The sequence below is a fragment of the Ambystoma mexicanum genome, chromosome 1q (genome assembly GCF_040938575.1).
Source record: "Ambystoma mexicanum isolate Mex_15411 chromosome 1q, UKY_AmexF1_1, whole genome shotgun sequence".
NCBI lineage: Eukaryota > Metazoa > Chordata > Amphibia > Caudata > Ambystomatidae > Ambystoma > Ambystoma mexicanum.
In genome coordinates, this window is record NC_090922.1 from 188,086,305 (window position 1) to 188,111,800 (window position 25,496).

General features: G+C 48.6%; 1 protein-coding gene across 1 annotated transcript in view; it reads right to left on the bottom strand.

The window, feature by feature from the left end:
* Positions 1-25,496, bottom strand: part of LOC138526374 (GTPase KRas-like) — a 168,117-nt gene that overhangs the window by 31,722 nt on the left and 110,899 nt on the right. Inside the window, exon 3 of the mRNA XM_069637045.1 lies at positions 19,834-20,012. Within this exon, the coding sequence (XP_069493146.1) occupies positions 19,834-20,012 (179 nt within the window). The remainder of the gene's footprint in view (positions 1-19,833; positions 20,013-25,496) is intronic.

A 25,496-nucleotide genomic window follows, 5' to 3' on the forward strand; every position in this document is an offset into this window, starting at 1 on the left:
CCAGACCCTCGAGGAGTACCATCAGGGCAGAGATGACGAGTATGATTAGGGGGGAGTGCCAGAATGACAACCGAACCACTCCTCCTATCCTCAGAAGAGAACAAACAAACTGTAGGGTCCAGACCCTCTATCTCGGGAAATGCGGCAGTCCCCATTCCCAGGCAAACATCCGGAGAACATGCAACTCTCGAGGGAATGTTTACACCGGAAGATCTGATTCATCCCAGGTCAGACTGGGAACCTTCATTAAGTGCCTGGAATATATTAAAGCCAGACTGCGTCGGCCCCTATAAAAGGGAAGTCCGGGCCAAGCTCAGATCGGAATGCCCTCGCCCAGAGATTACGGGGAAGGTAGCTCCAACCTCTGAGCTCGATATGAAGATGATCACCTTCCTAGGGAAGACCATTAAGGACCCCCAAGGAAGGCATTGATCGTGCCTGGAGATCCTGTCAAGATAAGGTCCTGGATATCACAGGGTCCCTGATGAAGATAATGGACGTGGCCGAAAAGGCCATTGATACAGGCAAACCAATTGACCCAACTATCCTATTGGGTTGGTCCCAGAGAGCACTCTGCTTGCTCGGGAACGTCAACTGTGCCATCTTGACAAAACACAGGAAAGGCATCCTCTTAAAAAATTGACCCCAAATTGTGATAACTGGCAGACACCGAATCTGGAGCAGCAGCTCAAGGTCTGCTATTTGGAGATCCCTTTGTGAAAGAAATGTCTAAATTCGTGGGCACCTTCACTGCCTTAGACAAGGCACAAGCGTCTATTAAAATAGTATTTGCCACCAAGATTTTTTTCCCCAGGCCAGACGAGGTAGGGGGTCACTCCTCTGGCTGATACGCCTTTGACAGAAGACCTCCGCATTCAAGGACCAGCATAATTTCTGGAAAGACTGTTCAGACACCTTCCCATCCAGAGGACGAGGAAGGGGCCGTGGCTGGAGAAGAGCGGCTAGATATCCAGCCCAACAGCCAACAGGTCAGTGTTACATAGCAGCGCCAGCGCCGCAGACACCCATAGGAGGGAGGATGGCTCTTTGCGCAAGCCAGGGATACCTTATCAGGAGATGGCTGGATCATGGACACAGCTTGAGGCTAGCGTCTAGAGTTCTTTGCCCAACCCTTCGAATCGCCCTGCATAGATAGTAATGTCTGAGGCGCACGCAGCAGCGCTAGACAGCAAGGTACAATACCTACACCAAAAGCAGGCCATGTGCCTGTGCTAGAGTCATGGTGGATTTTTCAGCCATATATTTTAGGTTTGCAGGAAGCAAAAGGTACGTCCAGTAATAAATCTCAGAGCTTTGAACGACTTCATAGACTACCACTGTTTCAAGATGGAGGGGATACACATGCTCAGAGACATTCTAAGACTCTAAGACCAGGCGACTGGCTCATTTGCCTGGACCTCAAGGACGCTTATCTGGCAGTGCCCATTCATCAGGCACACGTAAGCTACCCGAGGTCTTCTGGAAGGATCAGGATTAGGAGTGTACAAGCTTGCCGTTCGGGCTCTCCTCTGCCCCTTGGGCATTTACCAAACTCCTAAAGCCGGTCGTGGCTCAACTCAGAAAAGGTGCCAGACTCATAATATACTTGGACGACATTTCCATGGCTCAATCCCAAACTCTGGAAGAGCAACGGGCTCGCCATAGTCTGAAGAGATATGGGCGAAACCCTCTTTTTTAGGGGGCCTGACTCTAGAGGGTTAAAGGTACAGTAAAATAGAGGAGGATAGAGTCAAAGGCTTCCCTGGCCAAAGGCGTGACAGTGGGTCACCAGGGCCTTGCAGAAGAGCTACGTAGCTACTGGCTTGAACAGAGATCACTGTTCGGTACAAAGACAAAAAGGTTTTATTTTAACAGAGAGATACTTAGGGCGGCATCTCGATGTCAACGTTATAACAAATTGTTCCTCGAACTTATTGACAATTGATAGGTCTAAGTCCAGTCGCCTGGGAGGTTCTCCGGATTTGCAGCATTTTAGTATATTTTGTTTTGCAACCACACATGCCACATTGAACAATCGTCTGGTGGTAACTGCAGCCTTACCAATATCCCCAAATAAGTATTTCCGTGGGGAAGGTGTAGTAGGTATTGCCGTAATGTCTTCTAGAATCTCCGCCACGTCCCCCCAAAATCTAGTTACGGGTGGGCAAGCCCAATACATATGGTAAGAGTCTGCATTAGGGGCATCACATTTGGGGCATTTTCCCGTGTGGTTTTGTACAAACCGAGCTAGCTTGGCTGGAGTATAGTGTAGTTGGTTTAGAACGTTAAACTGAATAAGACGCAGCCCTGAGTTCATGGAAACGTGTTTGGTCAATTGGCAGTATCTCAACCATGTGGCCTTGCATAACTCCATTCCCAAGTCCTGTTCCCAGGCTTCTTTAATATTATTGCATGGCTTGGAGTGTGTTTGAACAAGGTTATATAACGTGGACAGACTTTTCCTGTGTCCTCCTGGTTCCGTCAGGGCTGCAATACATTCATGTGTGGGCGGTTCTGCTGGGAATGAGCAGCAAAGGCGGATTTCATCCTGTGATATTGGAATCGCTTGAGGTGGTCTCCACCCACCGCCCTAATAAAATCCTCTAGTTTACAGAGCTTCCCCTTCCGGGAACATGTCCCGCATTCTAAATTGTTTCTGTGGATCCCACGTCCCCTGGAGTGCCTCATCGAATGTGGGAGTTATACACGGGAAGTTCCACAGTGGTACCTCTGGATCATATGGGGTTGTGAGGGCGATTCTCTCATATATCATAAACCATGCTCTTGTGGTGGTGCTCACGGGGTCATATTCGCATGTGTCTTTCCGACTGGGGTCGAACATTACCGCTCTTCGGTCTGAGGGGGACGCTGCATATCTTTCCAAGGGGATATGTGCTGCTGTGTCTTCCGGGTTGAACCAGTGTTCGCAAAGTGTGCCGGCGATGCTAGGTAATAAAGCTCAAAGTCTGGTGCTGTGATCCCACCCTTTTGAAAAGGTTCTGTCATTTTGGACCATTTCAATCTAGCAGTCTTCCCTCCCCATACAAATGTAGTGGCCAACGTGTTAAGTTTGGTAAAGAATGTTCTGCCTGGCCAAATCGGTATGTTGCAAAAGAGGTACAAGAGCTTGGGTAACAACCATCTTAAGCAGCGATATTCGCCCATAGAGGGATAGGGGGAGTTTGTTCCAGAGTTGTAATTTAACTGTGAGGGATTGTAGTAATTCGCCATGGTTTTCTGCGTACAGTGTACTCTTGTCTCTTGATATCATTATCCCCAAATAACGGATGTGTAGGGACCATTTGAATCCATGTGTGTCTGACATGTCTCTAGTTTTAGGAGTAAGCGGGAACAGCTCTGACTTAGATATGTTGATCCTGTACCCAGAGTATTCAGAGAACTTCTCAATCTCTGCCATGATCGGTGCTAAGTTTTCCTCAGGGTTCCTGATATATAGTAGGGTATCATCAGCATATAGGGAGACAATTTGTGTCTGTCCGGTCATATGAAGACCTCTGTGTGCATGGTTTTGTCGGACGTATTCGGCCATGGGCTCTATTGTGAGTGCAAATAAAATTGGGGAGAAGGGGCAGCCCTGCCTAGTGCCTCTACCTAGGTGAAATAAGGATGACATAGTTTGATTAGATAGTATTTTTGCTCCCTGACATGTGTATAGCAACCAGACACAATGCACAAAGTATCGACCTAAACCGAATCTTTCAAGGACCAGGAATAGATAGTCCCAGGAGACCGAGTAAAAAACCTTCTCGCATCTAGGGATGCGACCACCGCGTCCGCTGCTGGATCTATTTGTGCCATCACTCCAAAGAGTCTGTAGGTTAAGGACAGTGGACCTTGTCAGTATAAAGCCAGCCTGGTCGGGATGTACCAGTATGGGCATGTAGGGCAGTAGCCTGGTCGACAGGATTTATGCGAAAATCTTCGCGTCTGTGTTAATGAGTGAGAGGGGCCTATATGAACCCATGTTTTGAGGGGGTATTCGGGATTTAAGGAGAACCGTTATTACTGCCTCTCGCATAGTGTCTGGCAGTACGCCCCGTTCCACTGCCTCTTCCCAAACTTTCAGCAAGGCAGGGGCTAGTATGTCACGAAATTCTTTATATATTTTGGCACCCAGACCGTCAGCTCTACCTGAGGTTCATGCTTTAATTGCCTCTGTAACTTCCTCAAGTGATATGGGGGTATCTAATAGCATACGTGTTTCTGGGGTCAGAGTTGGGGGATCAAGTTCTTGCAGATACTCCGTTATTTCTTCCTTGGTTTTGGTGTCCTGATTGGAATACAGTGATTTGTAAAACGCGGCAAACATGTCATTTATTTCTTGTTCACCGTTTACTATGTCGCCACCAGGCGTCTGGATGGCTGCAATAGGCGGGGGTGGCCGTTCTCGGCCTTAAGCATCTGGGCTAGGAACTTCCCAGCTCTTTGCTTTCCCCGTATCTACGAGCTCGGACCGGGGCGGCCATGTACTGGACCTCCCTCTCAGCGAGTTTATTAAATTCTGCCAGTGTTATGTGGATGTCTGAAAGGGCCTCTTTGCTATGGGTGGTGGTATATTCAAACTCGAGTAGCTCGAGTTTGGCTTCCGTGGTGTCCAGTAGTCTTGGTCATGATTGCACCTCGCACCCATACGTTAAATGTTTCCCATACTGTAGCGCATCGGTCTACCAAACCTCAGTTTAATTAAAAAAAATTCTTCCATTTCAGTGTGTAATGATTTGCAAACGTTTGGGTCTCCGAGTAGGGCAGAGGGCATTCTCCAGCATCTGGCCCACGGGGTAGCATCACCGATACACAGTGATTGATATTGGGGAGTGATCCGAGGGGGTGCGGGGGTACATTTCACAGTGCAGGACCATGTTTGTGAGTATTGAACTAATAAGCCAGTAATCTATTCGGGATTTGGAGTCATATACTGATGAATAGAAAGTGAAACGCTTTTCTTGGGAATGCAATTCTCGCCAGATGTCAACCATGGTAATTTGTTGCATTATCTGTCGTATAGCTAGTGCGGTTTTAGTTACGGTTCTATGTGAGGTTGTGGATCTGTCAAGGGCTGTGTCGAGTATCGTATTAAAATACCCCCCCCCCCCCCCGACCCAAATCACCGCCGTACCTTAAACTTCAGTTAACATGTTATGTAGAATTCGGGGTCTTCTATGTTGGGGCCATATGTATTAACTGTAACCATCTTCCGTCCTGCCAACTCTCCCCAGACTAAAACATATCTTCCTTACATATCAATTTTGGCATCATGGAGACGAAAGCCCAATTTTGGATGTATTAAAATAAGAACTCCCCAGGGTTGGGAGGAGTATTCAGTGTAGTATCGTAGTGTGCCCCATCTTGGAAGGAAATTGGTACAGACCTGTCCCAGTGCATGTGTCTCTTGCAGTAGTATGATCTGGGGATTATGTCTGGTTTTGTATGTTGCGGTTTTTCTGGCCTTAATTGGGTTATTTAGGCCCCGAATGTTCCATGAGAACAGTACCATAGTTTTCTTTTAATGCCAATATGTGTGTGGATTCGGGAGTGCCGCTGGCCTTAACTGTGCTCGATGCAACCTGTGTTTTTAAATTGTTGCCATTTGTGGCAAAACTTTGTTCCCTCCCTCCACCCCCTCCCACACCATCAACCCCAACCCGATGATGTAACCCTTCCCCCATAACCTGTGGAACTTTCCTGAGGGTTGCTAGTTGCAGTCGCATGGCCTCCATCAGTAGAGGCTCCCGATCCCAGCAGTTTCTGGAGCCGTTGGTCTCGAATGGATAGGCTTCACAGCCCGAGTAAGGATATCTCCGTTAATCCATTTCAGTCAGCTGGGCCTGGGTTATTAATGCCCGGTCGCGGTGGCCTGTTCTGGTCTCATACATGATCTTTGGAAGGAATGGGGATGGACGTCTATGTACAATATCGCTTCCGCAGGGTTCTCAAAGAAATGCAACCTGCCTCCATGTTGGATTCGTAGCTTGGCCGGGAAGATGAGAGCGTATGGGACATGGGGCAGCCTTAGTAGTCTTTTGGCCTGTTCATAGGATCTGCGTTGTATTTGGATGTTGGTCGAGAAGTCCGGATATTTGTGGATTCTGCTTTCCTCATATTGTAAAGTGCCTTTTTCTCTGGAGAGCCTTAGGATCGGGTCTCTGTCCCTGTAGTTAAGGAGGCGAACAATGATCATGCGCGGTGGTGCCCCAGGTTTGGGTGGTGGTGCCAGGATGCGGTGCGCTCTTTCAACAAGGAAGTGGTCAGAGGGATTCTGTGCCTAGAAGAGTTTTCAGCAGGTCCTCTAGTTGTCACTCCATCGGGCCCTTGCAGAAGGATTCCGGAATGCCGACAATACGGATATGGTTTCTTCAAGATCTCGATTCAAGGTCTTCGCATTTTACTGGAGTCTTGCACAGTTCTCCTTTCAATTGCGCTATGTCCCGGCTTGTTGTGTTATCTCATCTTCATTTGTGCTGATCCTATTTTCAGATTCTGTAATGCGAGAGCTTTCCTGGTCTACTCTAGCCTTAAAGGAGCTAATTGTCGCAGCAATATCATCCAACTTGACATTCACTGCTAGGAAGCCGTTCTGAACCAGTCATTAAGCGATCTTCTCTGGCATCGGGTGGTGTCCCGGCAGGATTGTCATCTCCCATGGATGTGGTGGTAGGCGTCCCTTGGGGTTGGGAGCTAGCAAAGGAGTCCATTGGGCCAGTTTTCTTTCCGCCTGTGCTTTTCTTCTCGTGGCGGCCCATGAGTTGCCGGCGCAGATCAAGGGTAGATGATGTGGATTGGGCTGGTCGCTTATATTGATATGATATGGTCTATACAGACTGGTTTACCTGTTGCGACCCGTTGGGTGCCAGTGTATCAAAACATTTGGTCAATCAACGTCGTTGCTGCCAGGATCCTTGGGTATTCCGTAGTTAGGCGTGTCCCCCAGGGTTCTCCCTGGCCGTGTGTATCGGGTCCTTGCCGGGGGTTCAAGAGGATGGTGTATTTCTTTTGGGGAACAGGGCTTTGCTTGGTGGTAGTCTATATAGTAGCATAGCTAGTTTTGTGTTTCTATAGGCTGCTATAGCGGGCAGTGTACACGTAGAGACTTTGAGCGTAGTCCCAACCCTTGTTACCGAGCCATCAGCTGGATATTACCCAAAATATATATGATACATTACTCACCGTAATCGTATTTCTGATGCTTGTATCTGCTTAGATTCACATGCTGTGCATAGGCCGACATCTAGTGGAAGCTACGGAGTATTACAGTTTGTTTTTCGAAACTCGAAAATGGGCGTCGACACAGGCGTGCCAGTAATACTATCCCTAGTGTGACGTCCACTGTACCCAAGATCCCTCACGCGTCTAGGATCCTCAGATTGTATTTTTTCTGACATGAGGAGTAGCGTGAGTACAGATAATCCAAGCAGATAGACAGAAAGGTAAGACTACCAGCAATCATGCGCCTTCTCTCGGAGGGGAGGAAGGGTGGGTCGCATGTGAATCTAAGCAGATACAAGCATCAGAAATACGATTACGGTGAGTAATGTATCCCTTCTGAGGCTTGTGGAATCTGCTTAGATCACATGCTGTGCATAGATTAGCAAGCAGTACCAGAAGGAGGTGGGATGTGAGAAGGGTCATGAGCAAACAGGTGTCTTAGAACCGCTTGTCCCACTTGTGTATCTGTCTTGGAATGAGTGTCAATGCAGTAATGCTGAGTAAAAGTGTGAATAGAGCTCCAAGTAGCTGCTTTGCAAATGGTGTCGAGGGGAACATTTGCAATGAAAGCCAGAGTGCCCCAATGCCTCTAGTAGAGTGGGCCCTTGGCGTAAAAGGCAGAGTTTTTTCAGAAAGAGAGTAACAGCTGTATACAGTTGATAATCCACTTCGAGATCGCGCCTTTAGAGACGCGATCTCCCTCTCTGCCTGTAGCTACGGAGACAAACAGTTGATCTGTTTTCGTTAGCGGTCTGGTTTTATTTACATAGTAGAGGACCGCCCTACGCACATCTAGGGTGTGTAGTTTCACCTCAGCCGAGCTTTGCGGGTTCTGGAAGAAAGCCGGAAGCTCGATGGACTGGTTTACATGGAACTTTGATATAAATTTAGGTGAGAACCTATGGTGTGTGCGTAAACCCAGTTTGTCTTTGTGGATAGTAAAGAAAGGATCCTGCACTGACAGAGCCTGAATTTCACTGACCCTTCTTAGAGGTAATGGCTACTAAGAAGGCCGTTTTATAAGTCATGTGTTTGAGACTACTTTTATGCATGGGTTCGAAGGGGGGGGGGGGGGGGGGGGCCATGAGCTTAGCTAGCACCACATTAAGGTCCCATCCTGGCGGTGGGTTCGAAATAGGAGGGTGAAGTCTCTTTACTCCTTCCATGAAGGCTTTAACTACTGGTACTTTCCACCACGACACCTTGTTATGGGATGTGGTGTAAGCCGAGAGGGCTGCCAGGTGTACTTTCAGAGAGTTAAAAACCAATCCTGCATCCAGCAGGTGGAGCATGTATGTCACAACGTTGGAAGGGGTGCAATCAACAGGGTTGATTTGTTTATTCTGGCACCAAATAACTAATCTCTTCCACTTGTCAAAGTAACAGTGCCTTGTGTTTGGTTTCCTGGATTCTTTTAGGATGTTCATACACCTCTGTGGTAAATTGAGATGTCCAAACTCTATGACCTCAGGAGCCATGCTGCCAGGTTCATTGAGTTGGGTTGCTGGTGCACTGTTTGACCTTGTTGCTGGGAAAGTAGGTTGTACCAGGCTGGAAGTTTGATGGGTTTGCACACCGCCATCCTGCGTAGGTGTGGAAACCATGGTTGTCTCGCCCACATGGGAGCAACTAGGATGAGCGTCATCGATTCCTTGTTCATCTTGTACACCACCTTCCTGATGAGAGGAGTTGGTGGAAAAGCGTACGCAAACATCCCTGACCAGTTCATCCACAGGGCGTTCCCTTGGGAGTCTGGCTGGGGGTACCTGGATGCAAATCCTGGGCATTGTTTGTTTTCGCTTGTGGCGAATAAGTCTATAGTGGGGAAACCCTACTGAGAGAAGAGATCTTCTACGATCTCTCTGTGAAGGACCCATTCGTGTTCTTCTGGGAGGGAGTCTCTGCTTAGAGCATCCGCTAGGGAATTGAGCTCCCCTGGAACATGTTGCGATGACAGGAAGATGTTCCGTCTGAGTGCCCATATCCAGATTTTCTGGGCAAGCTTGGACAGATTTGGCAAACGAGTCCCTCCTTGCTTGTTCAGATAGAACATGGCTGTCGTGCTGTCCGTCCGGATCTGCACCGACAAGTTTAGTAGATGGGGCTCGAACGCCCGAAGCGCTCGGAATACTGCCAGAAGCTCTAGCAGGTTGATGTGGTTCTTGGCTACTGATTGAGACCAGAGACCCTGAGCTGTGTGGTGGAGATAGTGAGCTCCCCACCCAGTCAGGCATGCATCTGTAGTCACCACTGCCTGTACTTCGGGATCGTAAAAGGGTTTTCCCCTTGCGAGATTCTCTCTTGTCCACCAGTGTAGGCTCTGTACAAGTGTTGGCGAAACGACCACTAGATCGTCCCACTGACCACTTGCCTGAGACCACTGTTTCGCCAACCATTCCTGCATGGGACGCAGTCGCGCGTGGGGGACCAGGTAAATGCATGCCGCCATCATGCCCAGTAACCGCATTGCTTTGCGTACCGTTATTTGTTGACCAGACTGATAATGTGGAATTTGCAGTAGTATATTTTGCAGTAGTATATTCCGAATTCTCTCTTCAAAGGGAAGGTCAACCCTTTCTGAGTATCTAGAATTGCACCTAGGAACTGTTTTGAGGTGCTTGGCACCAGGCTTGACTTCTTCTCGTTGATTGAGAAGCCTAATTCGTGGAGGAGGTCGATAGTCCTTTGAATGTTTGTCCTGCAAATTCCTGGGGTTTCCCCCGTTATGAGCCAGTCGTCCAGATAAGGGTACACTGGGATTGCCTCCCTGCGTAGGTGTGCAGCTGCCACCGCCAGTACCTTGGTGAATACCCTTGGTGCTGAAGCTATCCCGAAGGGCAGTACCTTGAATTGCTAGTGGCGACTGTCCACCTTGAAGCGCAAGTACTTTCTGTGCGCCGGGAGCATGGAAATATGAAAATAAGCATCTTTCATATCCAAGGTTGCCATGTAATCCCCCTTTTACCTGGTGTGGGACGAGTTGTATCGCGTCCTTTTCTAGCAGAATGGCGATCTCCTCGAGAAGGATCTTCTGATGTTCTAAGGAGTGTACTTTGTCGTGGAGGATGGTTCCGGGGACGCTGCAGTAATTCTATACAATATCCTGTGGACACTGTTGACAGCACCCATCTGTCTGAGGTGATCCCTTCCCAAGCCTGGGTTAAGTTGGAAATGCGTCCCCCCTACTGGGGTTGCGTGAGAAGGGACCCTGAACTGAGCGTCACTGCTTTGGTGGAGGCGTGCCACCTCCCTTGTTGGGGCTGCCTCTGCCTCTCCCACGACCTCTTTTGTTACCCCTGCCGTAACTTTGGGTAGACTGCTGGCTGTTGTTCCACTGTGTACCCCGTCCCTGGGCATGGTTGCCTCTTTGTGAATTTTGGCCGTGTGGGCGACGAAAATTACTGTTCCCCCTCTGGTTAGGGGGTTTGTTGGTTAGTTGGCCAAGGGATTTCAGTGTTTCGTATTCATCCTTGGCGTTTTTCAGTGAGTCTTCGACCGCTTTCCCAAACAATAGATCGGGTTCCACCGGCTTGTCTATTAATGAAGCCTGAGTTTCTGTTTTGAACCCTGACTGCCGTAACCACGCATGTCTTTTGATAACAGTACCTTCTGCTATCAATCTCCCTGCGTTGTCCGCGGCGTCGAAAGTTGCTTTCAATATGCAACCAGACACGGCTCTCCCTTCTGCCGAGATCCGAGCCAATTGGCCCTTTAACGGTTCAGGAGCAGAGGCTATGAGTGCCGCGACCTCTTCCCATTGATGGCAGTTGTAGCTGGCCAATAGGGTGGTGGAGTTAGCAATCCTTGCTTGGTAGGCGGACGTTGAGGCTACCTTCCTGCCAAACCCGTAAAGTTTCTTGCTCTCCTTGTCGGGAGGAGCTTCTGACGAAGATAAGGGTGTTCCAGCCCTCTTCCGAGTGTTGGTAACAACTAGGGAGTCTGGTTTAAGATGTCCTCTTATATAGAGAGGGTCAGACTGGGCTGCCCGGAAAAGTTTTTCGACCCTGGGGTTGACTGCTCTGGTGAGGTTTGGGTTCACCAGGGACGGATCTATTCTTCGTTGGATGGATTTAAGGATAGAGATGGTCTGAGCGACCGGCCTCCTCTCTCCCACCAACTCTTCTGCGAAGTCCCTTTCCTCCTGTACACCGTGGGTGTCGATGTGAAAATGTTCTGCCGCGCGAGCGAGAACCTCATTAAGGAGGGGCTGGTTATCGACTGGCGAGTCGGTAACTGGGGCTTTGTTCTCTACCGGGGAATCTACTCTGTAAATTTCCTGCTCATCTTCTCCCTCCTCCTGGTCCTCATCATCCGCATAGTATTCCGTCCCGGTTTGTTCCTCCATAATTTCAAACTCCTGGTCCCCCTCAGGGAAAGGCTCTTTCGAACCGGGCCTTTTTACTTAGGGGGATAGGATCAGTGGAACCTGAGGGTGTGGCCCCCTGAGGGTCATACGAGAGGAAATGCTCTGGATTCTTGTCGTAAAAATCAGCCAAGGAAGACAAACTTGACATGACCCTGTCTATGCCTTCGCTGGACCATTCTTTGGAACAGGGGATGACTTTAGTAGGCAATTTAGGGGACTTATCAAGGGTACCCTTGCTGGATGTTGATCTCTCAGTAGACTTGTATTTGTCTGTCTGCTTAGGGGGGAAGGATGGTCCTACAGGAGTGGAAGAATGTGCTTTCCGCTGTTTCCCCCCCCCTCCCCGTGCGTGGAAAAAGGTTTTCCCTGTCCCTTGGAGGCCCCGGAGACTTTAGACGCCTGGCGTCGAGGATCGGGAGAGGGATCTGTGTTTTTCGAGCGTGGGGCCTCGCTGGTGTTAACTGCGGGCTCCGTCTCTTGGAGCGTGGCCTGGGGGTGGAAGTCGTCTTCGTCCTCCGACGATCGAACTTCCGTTAGTCTAGGGAGCGAGGCACTCTTGGCAAGAGTGGATGATTGCCTTGCGTCATGAGGACACCGAGTCGGACCGTTCTATCTGTGCCTCTTTCCGAGAAGTCGACGTCGTCGAGGTTCGGTTGGACTTAGTGTGCTTAGGGTGTGTAGCGCTTGCGTCGCCGGGGGTCTTCCCCATAGCCGCCCTGCCGGACGACCTTCCGAGGTCAGGGACCTGCGCTCGGCTGTCTTTCGACGCCGTAATGCCCTCGCCGTCCGAAAGTACGGCGTCGCTGCCATCGCTGAAGGCGCCCTCCGCTGCCATGGCCGCCTGCCTGGCGTGGTGGGCCCAACGCTTTGTCGAACGGTCCTTAAGTGTCTTAGGTTTAAACCTACTACACGCTCTGCAGTTCGCTTCGGGGTGGTCCCTCGGCAAGCAGAGATAGCACGTGGCGTGCCTGTCGACCCAAGGGTATTTGCGGTTGCACTTGGGGCAGAATTGGAAAGGGGTACCCTCCATACGCACCTTGAGGCAGCGGGCTGGTAAGTGTAGGAAATATATAAGTATCTATATACCAAGAGTGAAGAGTATGTACCACCCCCCACTCTCCCTACTTGCAGGGCTGAGGCCAGCGGCCAACTAGGCCCGGGCCGAGGCCAGCGGCCTTCCGAGGGCCAGATCCGTCGTGCAGCAGCCGACGGTCGATGTCTTCTCCAGCCGTCGTCGAGTGTCGAGGGTCGAGGGTCGACGTTGGGGTGGGGAAGGATGTCAATAAAGAATTATAAATTTCAATTATTAGCAAAAGTATGGCTAAGGCCAGGGGTCTCCGCAAGATGCTTCCGACCAGTATGGTGGAAAAAAACAATCTGAGGACCCTAGACGCGTGAGGGATCTTGGGTACAGTGGACGTCACACTAGGGATAGTATTACTGGCACGCCTGTGTCGATGCCCATTTTCGAGTTTCGAAAAACAAACTGTAATACTCCGCAGCTTCCACTAGATGTCGGCCTATGCACAGCATGTGATCTAAGCAGATTCCACAAGCCTCAGAAATATATATATACCCCCTCCCCCCCACATATATGTTACAATTGACCTTCACAATTCGGTCAATTGTGAAAAGGTCAATTGTAATTCGAGCAATTGTCAAACGAACAATTCATATACATCCATCAGCTGACGTGCAGATCTTGATGGCCAAGACAATTTACATCGGGCCCAGTACCTTGGATGTGTGGCAGTTTGCGGTGCTGCAGACCAGGGTTGTTCCTGCTATAGGTGTGACCCACCTGAATATTAAATTGGAGTAGGGCTGAATGCAGGCCACTGTGTATGAGGGTTTAGTTCCTGTGCAATGGTTGGTGGTAGCGTACCTGCACCTCTGGTCTCATGCGTCCCCCATATGGATCCCCACCGGTACCACTGCTCACAGGCCTCCACACAGATAGCGCGTGGCCAGCGCGTGGCCACCGGTCCCTGCTTACAGTGCCCTGGTCCTTGTGGTGCTGGGTGCGCAGCTCTTTGATGCAAGCGGGCTGTGCCTTGCCCTGCAGTTCGGCCCGTCCCGCCTACCTTCTCTCAGGCGGCAGAGGGTCACCGCAATACTCCCCTATGGGCACAATCAAGGTTCAACCAGAATCAGCAGGCGCCCCACCGGGCAAGACTCGCCTCTCTAAGTCCGGAGGTGTTTGAGGTGCCTTGATGGTGTTTTGGAAACGGATTGCATTCGTTCTTCTGGCCATCTGCCGGAATTCAAGGATAGGCGAATTCGTATACAGGGACCTCGCAGTGGCAGATATTATTGGGGCAGCACCATCAATTATTCACATCCGAAGATTCCAAGTGGGATATGGTTAACAGGTCTCTTCGCGGGTGGATTGTACCCTCCCACGTTTTGTAGTGTACCTGGGTGCCAGGCGGTATATACAGAGTTGTGTCCCTTCTTCCCCCTATTTTGTGCCTTTTGAGCCTCCCCGTGGTGTTGGGGCCGCATACCTCTCACTTCCCTCACCGCTTTCGCAGCGCCGACCAGCGACAGATCCTCAGCCGGAGCCAGCTGGGGCTCCGCGTGGGAGACGGTGCGTACTCCCAGCTGCTGGTCAGGGGGCAGGTAGGCGCTGCGGCTGATCTTCCACTCGGCCTGGAGTATCTATGTCGGCTCACACGGTCCGCCTCCAAGCCTGCGCCGTGAAGCAGGGATCAGCTCCCCCACAGGGCCTTGCGTTTGTGCAGCTGCGGTCTGGCGCGAGATTCTCTCGGATCTCCGTAGCAGCTCAGTGTCTGCAGGGCAGCCCGTCAGTTTTGAAGGAGCTGCGAACTTCTCAGCGCTTCCGGGCCACTTTTGCACAGAATGTGCTGTATGTATTGGGGCACCAGATGGATAAGGGGTTTCTTCTTGTCACGGCTCTAAGTTCAGGATGTCTGTGGGATCGGAGCACTCCGATCAGGCGGCCATCTTAGTTGCGCGCAACAGCACCACCCCCGCCCCCATGTCATTTTCAAAAGGGATGGATTTGTTGTACCGCATGCCATGTACAATTGTATAATAAAGTGCTAATTTCTCTCCCACCCATGCACACTGAATAGGGTTATTATATACATCAGGTAACCCTTGATTTTCTCTTTTCTCCCGATAGGGACTTCGGACAAGCCAGCCTGATCTGCTCTGGGTTTCCGTAGGATGTTGCAGCCTTACGACCTCAGCCATATCTTTTCTTCCTGATTTTTTCCATGTTTCGCAGCCTCAAAAGAGGGAGTAATGCATTGTTGGTTCCCATTTGGAAGGATTGCCTACTGTTTATTGGAGGATTGTTTGTGACCTGTTATGAACTTGGGGTAAGCCCTCTGGGAAACAGAGTTCCTTGTCTTCAGTGACTTTGTTATGGAGGTTATTTTTCCTCACGTTTAATGTCATTTCATGGAATATTTTTCTGCACCCTTGTTTATGTAACATCAGTTTGGGTGCATAATAACTTGCTGCTGAGCTTCTCTTTTATGTTAATAAAGAAAGAAGCAGAATGCTCGCCTCCCGTGTCTAATAGAAGATTTAGATTTTCTAAAAAGTTATTCTGAACCAGATGGTCAAGCCAGAAATTGCATAGCGCTCAATACCCCCAATAGACATAGCAAAAAGACCCCTTATGCTTAGCCCTCCAACAGATAGATTGTCTATCTGGGTATTGCGTGTTCAATAATGTGAGGGTGGAGCCCTCTACAGGGAGGTTCCTACTGCATATCTAGGACTTGAGTTCTGAATCCTTTTCCCAAAAAGTTAAACACCTCCCGGTCGCTCCTGAAGGTTCAGTCCCAACCTCAAGTCCAAAAAGGCCATTATATCTATCGGGGCCTGCATTCCTGTGGGATTTTGTACAATAAAATATCAGACCCTAGATGGAGCTAGCCCCGTGCAGGTTTTTCTCAAACATGGTCACTTGTAGGTTTGGTGGTATGTTCAGTGCTGGAATTGTAAATGTTCTGAGATTTTGAAGACCCATTTGCACTCATTAAAAACCTTTAGTCTCTACCTTTGCATCTATAAAACACGTGCGCATTTAGTAAATTCATTGAGAACAGAGTAAATGAGGGCTCATCAAGTAGGCGACAGAACGAGGCAAGGTTAGGTTTGCGGCACACCTAATGGCAGACTGAAAACATTATAAGGATTAATATACAGCATTGTAATCCTGTTTTTTGGGAGCCATGGTGACTTTCCAAAATGTAAGCCTGCTTCATGTTCCATGAAGAGCCAGGACGTCTAAGAAATGGACTGCAGCCATTTCCTCCAATACGCGGAGTTGTGTGGTTTTAAAATATCCAATTCTACAGCTCCCTTCAACATGGGTAGGAATATGATCCATCATTTATTCAGTTTTTTGCCTGCGTCTATACAGCGAAGGAAGTCAATTTGAAGGCATCGTAAGTCTTCCGTGGTACCATAACATGTGTTTAGAACAAATAGAATTGTGGAAGAAAAATTATTTTCGTAACTTTGATCCTCACCATCCATGTTGTATAAGAAAACAAATATTTACCCAGTAATCGTCGTTCCTTTGAGTGCATGCGCTTAGAGTCAAATGTTATGCCTGTTCCGCCCCCTGGTGCTCAGTCTGGGGTATTACAACAGGTTTCCTTCAAAAGACAAAATAGGCATTGATGGGGGCTTTCCACTCACTATCCTAGATGTGTAGCTGCCCAAAAGTCATCCTCTGTGCCCGCACCCTAAGTGCGAGTTACACCGATCTAGATTGAGGATTTACAAGCTTATTGTAATTTGTTTTATGCCAGTGTTCCACACTATGGGGAGGCACTACGAATTTAGACAGCACCAGAACGGCTTACTGGTGAAGTGGGTTGTCTTCGGGAGCTTGGGAATCCGTTTAGATTTACATGCTATGCATTAGCTACATAGCAGTGTTTGTGGAGGCGAGACAGTTGATGCAGGTCAGGTACTGAGCCCCTCCTGAATTGGTCTCACGTGAAGTCTTGCATCTAGCACCAACGATACACATTCGTTTCTGGGCTTTCCTTACTATGATCAATACAAACCGCAGGTAAGTGGCAACTGATGTCTGAAATGCCTGTACAATTTCCTTTAAGGGAGAGAAAAGTGTCATGTCCCTTTAATTCAGCCCCTATGAAGTTCTTGCTTTTTTACAGGGGTACCTTGGATTTGTGCACATGGAAGGAAAACCGCAATTGAAGAGATTGCCTGTTGGGAGTTTAAACTTTATTTTTTTTTATTTAAAAAAAAAAAGGACATATTGGCGCGGTTTCCGATAAAACCACTTATCCTGATTTGGTTAGACTGATTTAGTGCGTCAGTGTATATATACGCAACAGGCACAGAGTACATTTATGAATGTTTTGCTAATGTTATTCCAACAAAAATGGAGTCCCTTGAACAGATAGTTTGTAACCTGTCTAACATCCTTACTGGCCATCTGCGCCATTACCACAATCTAAGGACTCAGTTTATAATAATTACAAAGTTATTGCTTTAAGGCGCAAAGTTGCCTCCGGGTGTCCGTGAGCTCTATAAATTCCCTAATAAGGAAATTATTTTAATAAAACATAAGCTCTGCTTAAGACAGTCGACACGTGTTTCAACCTATGTAAGGCTTACTTCCGGGCTGCGTTACATTCAAACATCAATATAACAGTAAAATATATGGACATAAGATCAGATCGATATTTACAATACATATTGTCATTTAGCATCGTATATCAACCACAACCAAAATGAATGGGGAACCAAAAGGAAAATGGGGGCAACAAATTAATATACATTTTAAACACAACAATCAGTTTGCCCGATCGATTATTAATAGCAAATCACCGCTTTAACAGCCTTCACACGTGTCTTCAGTGAATTATTCTACCATCACCAAATCATCATTTCATTTCAAAACCAGGCACCCGATTTCGTATCTACATGAAAAGCTTTCCATCAATATCCATATCTGTTTTTCACATAGATTTGCACGTTCTTTTCAATTAACATACGTTTTAGTGACTGGGCTGATTAGCCGATGTCTTAAATCATAATTTTTTGTGACCTTATTTCCCATATTACCACTCTTAATTCTTCAAGCACCATCCAGCACCGGTGTACTTTCCTGGCCTTATAGTGAGGAGCCATCTCACACAGGTATTTTGCATAGAGTGATTTTCAGGAAGGGGTTTCTGGGTTTTACAATAGGAGGGATTTGTATAGTGACAACAAGCCATCAAGAATTTAGGAATTATGAGGTCTTCTTTCTCAGAAAGGGAAGAGCACTGCGTCTCTCCCGATGGGGTCACCACCTTCCCCCCGACAGCCGTCGGCTCCCTCATAGTACCACCCCCAGGGTCAGGATCAGGTAGCTGCTGCCGTCTCCTGGCCATGTGGGAGGAGAGCCTTGACTGGGAATCAGTGATGATTCTACATGCTTCATCACACTTCACAGCACTGTGCTTTTATGAAAGAGTGTCCTAGTGGTCATGGTTGGCCAGCTGCTGCCCAATACCATTAGATTGTTTATAGAGTTGGTGCAGTTTTTTTTCAAATATTATACCAACATTTCAGGCATGCTGGACAGTCGCGAAGCAACAGTCCAACATACTTGGCACTGTGGGAGATGAAGCTGCATATTTATTCTAGAGCAGTCATCTTGTAGGGCTTTGGATCAAACACTATTACATCATTTGGTTCTATTTGAAAATGTTCCAAGCAAAATGTAGTCAAGTGAAAATGTAGCCAGCAAAACGTGGTTTTGAAATGTTTTTGTCATTCAATACAAAGCAACGCGTGTGAATGTGGCAAGTAATAAAAGTTGCCAAAAAAAGCTACTTTTAAACACACAAAAAGTTACAGGGCTGTAACCCTAACAATGACCCACAACGAATACAAACTACACTATCACCCCAACTCCGTTCCCAACCCTTCCCCCAATTCAAATGACTACCCTGAACACTAACCCCTTCAGCGCACTAAACATTTTATTTGCACGTTACTCAATACAAAATCAATGGACTGAACCAAATTCCAACCTCACCACCAGCTTGCCACAAATGACATAGCGCGTGTCCAAACTCTTGCACTAAACAGAACCTTAGCCTTACCTTAACTGCAACACCAACACTTACTCTAATGCTTACTTTGCTCTAACCACTAGTTTTATTCTAGCCCCTATATGTGATCACCAGCCTTCCCCAAATTCCCTATCCCTTTCTTTAACAATTAACCAAACCATTACTCTATTAGCCCAAGAATTACCAGAACCCTTACCCCAACAATCTACTTTAACGACTAACCAACACCCCCCCTCCATCACCAGCCCTGCAGCAACCACCCTGACCCGCCCCCCAATCTATTAACACAATCTAACCAGAATCTTTATCCCTAACCTTGCCTCAACCCTTATTTTAATCTTAACAAGGAAAGCACATGCCCACAAAATGCTCATTCAACCTAGCAACACTACACTTGTGGCTATTTTTCAGCTGCATTTTCCCACTACATTTTGCTTGTCAATATTTCACTGCAGAGGTATTTTCACACTACATTTTTGCTGGCAACATTTTCACTGGACACCCATTCCATTAAAGGGAAGTCCTCTTCAGAAACTCATTGTAGAGCTCAGAGGCAAGAGATCTAGAAGCAGGTTTAATCCAGCAGACAAAACAAACGCTTCACTTTCTAATGGCATGATGCTGAGAAGATGGCAGACACAAAATATGTGTTTAATTATATCTGGTTTGAAGATAAAGAAGCCAAAAGGATCCATTTTAAAGTGAGTTATGTTAAATTTGTAGTTGTCAGTTTTGCGTTCAGGTATTAATTACAGGGAAACGGTAGGGTTAATTAACTTCTTACTGTCATAGCAAATTTGAAACGTCAATGTGGGGTGAGGTAGGCCTATGATATACGTTTGAGCATTTTATCCCAAAGACAGCAACTAGATGCATAAATGTAGCATGCAGGCTAAGGCTAAATTTACTTTGTTCTCCTGCTTTAGAGAAAACTCCCAGATGGGGCCACACAATACAGCAGTCCGATAGACCAATGGCGCCCTTTATTTTCCTGCACTGTGGGCCATCTACAGAGGTGGGGCAATCAGACCAGAATATATAAGTGGAATGGGGTAGGATTTGAGGACACAAGGGAAGCTTGTTTCACTTTATTCCTTAACTCTGTGCTTTACACATTAAGGCAGCTTCCCTGAACACTTAAGTATTGTGTTTTATGCCAACCTGTAGTGATGGACGTCCTCAAAAGACTTTGTGTTATTAATGGCGAAAACACACAGGAAGCCCTCGCCGGTGCGCATGTACTGATCCCTCATGGCACTGTACTCCTCTTGACCTGCTGTGTCCAAAATGTCCAGGAGGCATGTCTCCCCATCAATCACCACCTGCTTTCTGTAGGAGTCCTGATTAGGGGGTAGAAAAAAAATAATCAAACCGTCAGATAAGGCAGTCGAACACACTAGACTTAAAAGTACTGCTGTCTGCACCAAATTCAATTAGCCAATCAGGAGTGTCACTTTGAATTAATTTTGGCCATTTTCGAAAACTGTATCAAATTCACTTCTAGGAATAAACATCAGCAGAATTTCATGGCATCTCGATAGGAGCAAGGTTTGACATGGAGCCCTCCAACCTAACGCAATTGCATCTTCATATTTGGGCTCTGTAGCACAAACAACAAGCACAATAATAAAACAAAATGGATGCTTCATTGCTGTGTACAACAACATTACTGTGACTAGTCCCAAATAAGCTCCTCAATCCTAAAAAACAGGCAGATATATTAATAGGGCGCAGTAACCTACTGTGCAAAGGCTATGTAACTGCAAACCCAATCATCAGACGAACTTTGGAGAAGGATTCATGGTGCTAGTGTAAGGAGCTATCTTTTACTTACCCTTTCTGGTGTATAAGAACCATAGCTTTTTAGTATAAGGCAGAAAATGGTCAACTGGAATTCCCTAACATCTGTTCAAGGGTAGAACATGCGCTAAAAACAAATGCGATGTTTGTCCAAGTGTATGCTGAGGATTTTGACTATTCCAACAGTGGATAGGACACCCAGATGTCTGAAAAAAAAAAATCTAAAAAGGAAAACTACAGATTGCATCACAGATTCTTTATAGTCCTTGTCCAGACTTCTTTTGGCCGCTTGCACAAACTGCAGTGAGCTTAACATATGTACAAGGTTAGGGGGAGCCATATGTGCGTGACACATACACAAAAAAAATCTCTCCTTCTCCTGGCTAATGGGCTTGTTCGCGTTTGCATGTAACCCCAGTGAAAGGTTCAAATCGCAGTGGGTCAGTCGAAAAAGTTACTTTTACCTGGTAATGTTATTTCGATGGGTTAGTCCAACGACGTATTCCATATCTATGACAGTAATCACCACAGCTGTGCTGCTTCGGAAAATCTTTCGGGTCTGCATCGATACGCCACCCTCGAGGACCTCCTCCGATGGCCGACGTCACTGGATGTTACAAGTAGGACGCACAACGCCGTAGCCTCAGTTGTAGTTTTTTCCCCAGAACGTTTGGCACCAGTCTTCTGCCAGTCTGCCCACACAAAGCCTTGTGGAAACGTAAGCTGCAATCGCACAAGAAATTCTGTAGCAGTGAAGGCAGGGAGGGCGCGATATGGAATACGTCGGACCATCCCATCGAAAGAACGTTACCAGGTAAGAGAGTAACTTGTTCGAGGGGATTGGGTCCACCGACGTATTCCATATCTATGACATACTCCCAAAGCAGTAACAATGCAAGGAGGTGGGAAAAGAATTTAGAAAAGAGAAATTTAGGATGCCAAATCAAATTGCGGAGTAAAGGACTGCCAAGGCCAGATCCTGTCCCCCGGATGGAATCGAGGGAGTAGTGACATACAAAAGTATGTGGCTGCATCACAGATGTTACGAATAGGAACCTCCCTCTGTAGGGCAGTAGAGGCAGCCATACCCCTGGTAGAATGGGCCCGTAAGCCGACCGGTGGGTCCTTACCCACCAAGTGGTAAAACTCAGATAGCCAAAATAATCCAGCGAGACAAAGCGTTTCATCACAGCTTGTCCGAAACGCTTTCCAGCGTAACCAATGAAGAGTTGATCATCCACTCTGACCTGGGACATGCATGAAATATAAAAGCTTAACACTCTCCTAGGGTCAAGCCTATGGAGCCTCTTCCTTACCAGGATGTGGAGGAGGGTAAAACACAGGAAGAACAACCTTCTGGCCTAAAACAAAATCCGACACCACCTTCGGAAGAAAGGAAGGACGAACTCTAAGGACAACCCTGTCCTTCTGAAACACAGTGAAGGGTGGCTAAACTGAAAGTGCTGTAACTCACTCGCTCTGCGAGCGGAAGTGACCACAACCAAAAATAAAGTTAAGAGTCAGTCTCAAAGGGCATGAATGCAAAGGCTCAAATGGAGCACCCATCAGAAACTTGAGAACAAGGTTCAAATCCCAACTGGGCACCTGGAAAGGTGACGGAGGGAACACATTAGTGAGCCCTTTCAGAAACTGAGAAATTAAAGGAATTTTAAAATAGGAACACTCTTCAGACGAGCGCTTAAATATTAAATAACCTTTAACGGTACCCACTTGCAAGCCCCTTGGGCCAAAGAAAGCAAAAAAGACAGAACCATGGGAATGTCACATGCAAAAGGATCCACATTCTTAACCCTGCACCAGTCGCAGAACTTACGCCAACGGTACAGGGACTTTGTTGCTGGCCGTCTGGCCGAAAGCAACACCTCCATCACGTCCTCAGGGAGGCCCCAATCCTTATACCTCAACCTTTTAGAAACCAAGCGTGAAGGTTGAGGGAACTGACCTCTGGATGGAGAACCCGACCCCCGACCCGTGAGAGCAGATCGTCTCGGTAGGGAAGAGGCCGTGGAGGGCAGATGGACAAGTCGAGAAGGTCCGGGTACCACGTCCTCTCCGGCCCACGCCGGAGCAATGAGGATCATCCAGGAACCGAACCTCAGCAGTACTTGCAGGATGACGGGGACTGGAGGAAACGCATACAGCAGTGGGAATGACCACTCCACCACAAACGCATCTCCCAAATCTCCTTTAGGAGGAAATTCCCTCGAGCAGAACCTCTCGCACTTCGGGTTGGCACTGGAGGCCAAGAAATCCACTTGAAGGGTCCCCCAAAGGGCAAAGATCTCCAGGACAATCTCCTGAGCCAACTCCCACTCGTTAGAGATCGCGCTCTGCCTGCTCAGAGCATCCCCCATCTCGTTTGTCTTCGGCCAGATGTACTGCCGAGATCGAAACTTCCTGCTGGATTGCCCAGAAACAAAGCTGCATCGCCTCCCTGCACAGAGGAAGTGACCCTGCCCCCCCCACTTTTTGTTGAGGTAGTGCATGGCCACCATGGTGTCTGTCAGGATCAGGACATTCTTTCCTCGCACAGTCGGCAGAAAAGCCTTCAGAGCTAGCCTGACGGCCCTCAGCTCCAACAGAATGATACGGAGTCTGGAGTCCGACGGAGACCAACGACCGCTGACTCATCTCGTTGGCATGAGCTCCCCATCCCGTGATGGATGCGTCCGTCACGATAGTCAGCTCTGGCCAGCGCAGCCAAAATGGAGCCCCCCTCATCAGATTGCCTTCGTCGGCCCACCACAGAAGGTCCTGGGCGACCGAAGACAGCACCTGAACAGGGTCCGACATCCTGCCGGAGGACTGAGACCACTGGAGCTTGAGTGCCCATTGCAAAGATCTCATCCGCAACCTGGCCTCTGGCACCAGAAGAATGCAGGATGCCATGAGGCCGAGCAATCTCAAGAACTCAAACGCTGGGAGACTATGGGCAAGCTGAAACTTGTGCACCATCTGCTGAATGTGATGAGCCCTCACCTGGGGAGGGCAACGCTGCCCCAGGGACGTGTCGAGCACTGCTCCGATGTACTGGAGCCTAAGTTGAGGGAGAAGCCCAGCTTGTGGAGGGAGTGGCAGATGACTGACAGATGATCCAAGACTTGCTCGGGAGAGCGCGCCCTGATCAACCAATCGTCCATGTAGGGGGTAGACTTGAATCCCCCTTTCAAGAGGTGCGCTGCCACCACTACCATGAGCTCGGTGAAGACCCTCGGGGCGGAGGTCAATCCGAACGGCAGGACCTGAAACAAAGTGCGAGTCGCCAACCGAGAACCTCAGGTAGTTCTTGTGCTTTGGATGCATCGGCACATGAAAATAAGCGTCCTTGAGGTCGAGAGACCAACCAGTCCTGAAGTTGAAGGGCCTGGAGGACTTGAGAGTAACCATCTTGAACTTGTCCTTCCTGAGGAGTTTGTTCAAACCGCGCAAGTCCATGATGGGTCTCAATCCCCCCGTCTTTCTTGGAAATCAAAAAATAAGGGGAATACCATCCCTTGTTCCTCTCTGCTAGAGGCACCAGTTCTATGGTGCCTTTCGCCAGCATGGATTGAATTTCCTGCGCAAGGAGCGGATCCGGACTCTTCAGAGAGATTCCCCGGGGGATTGTCGCGAGGCCTCTGCTGGAAAGGAAGACAGTAGCCGTGGGCTATGATCTCCAGAACCCTACATCTGAAGTAATGGCACGTCACTCTACAAGATGCTGCGCCCGCCTTCCCCCAACCAGCGAACCATGGGACATGGCCTCATGACTGAGCTGAAGCGGCTGCGGCGTTGCCTGAGGGCAAAGAGGCAACAGCCCGAGCGGCCTTGGCACCTCGAATACCTCGTTTTCCACCTCTGGCACTCCTACGGTGTCCCCTTTGACTGGCAGCTCCTCTCGCTTTACCAAATGATGAGTAATAACGAAAGTAACCTCCCCTCCATTGCTGTCCCCTAGGACGAAAAGGCGAAGGTTGTCCAACTGCAGCGCCCAAGGACTTTGCTGCAGCTTTTGAGGCCTGCAACCTCTCAAGGCTCTCGTCAGCCTAGCTGCCAAAAAGATGTTCCCCGTCAAAGGGCATGTTGAGGAGCCGGGCCTGCACATCAGGAGCAAACCCCAACTTCCGCAACCACGCAAACCTGCGTATCACAGTGCTCGCCACCATGGACCGGCTGACGCAATCTGCCATGTCCAAACCCGACTAACGGCTTCACATGGCATCCTTGCCATCCTGAACCATGGCAAGGAAACCATCCTGTTCGTCCCCTTCGTGAATATGTTCAGCCGCTAAGGAAACAGTTCCACAGAGTGTGCGTGAAACGTGACAAGGCACAGACGGAGTTGGCTGCCTGAAGCGCCATACCCCCCTGAAGAAAACTTTCACCCAGCTGTCAAAACGCTTGTCGTCCCCATCAGGAGGGATGGTAGGATACGACGCCTGCTTTGCCGGGGCCGTAGCCGCCTGCACCACCAAACTCTCCGGAGTGGGGTGCTTGGAAAAGTAGCAGGGGGTCGCTACTGGGTGGGCGGTATTTTCGCGGCAAAGACTTGCCCACTGCCGGGAGACTCTCCGGAGCAGTCCATGCCGCCGCCACCCTCTGTAGAGCCATATGAAACGGCAGTACCGGGTCAGTTGGTGGACCAAGGTCGAGGATATCTGTAAGGTCATCCTGAAGAAACTCCCTTGGGGGAGCAGACCATCCCAAGTACTCGGTGACCCTAGACATAAGGCGCCGGTACGAGGAGTCAGCATGAGTGCCAGGCTCAGGCCTACAAAACTCCACCTCCGGAGAGGTGTCCAGCCCACTAGCATCATGCAGGGACTGCCTCAGCTCCTCAAATTGGCTATGGCCCGAGAGAATCTCGTCAGGCACCATATTAGGAACCATGCCATCATCAGAGCCTTCATCCACCTCTGAAATAAACTCAAGATGGCGGTAAGAAGGCACAGAATGTGAACCAAAGCCATGCTTGACCTTGGCCAGAGCCTTTCTAGGGGGTTCCACCGAGCCCCGGCGTATCC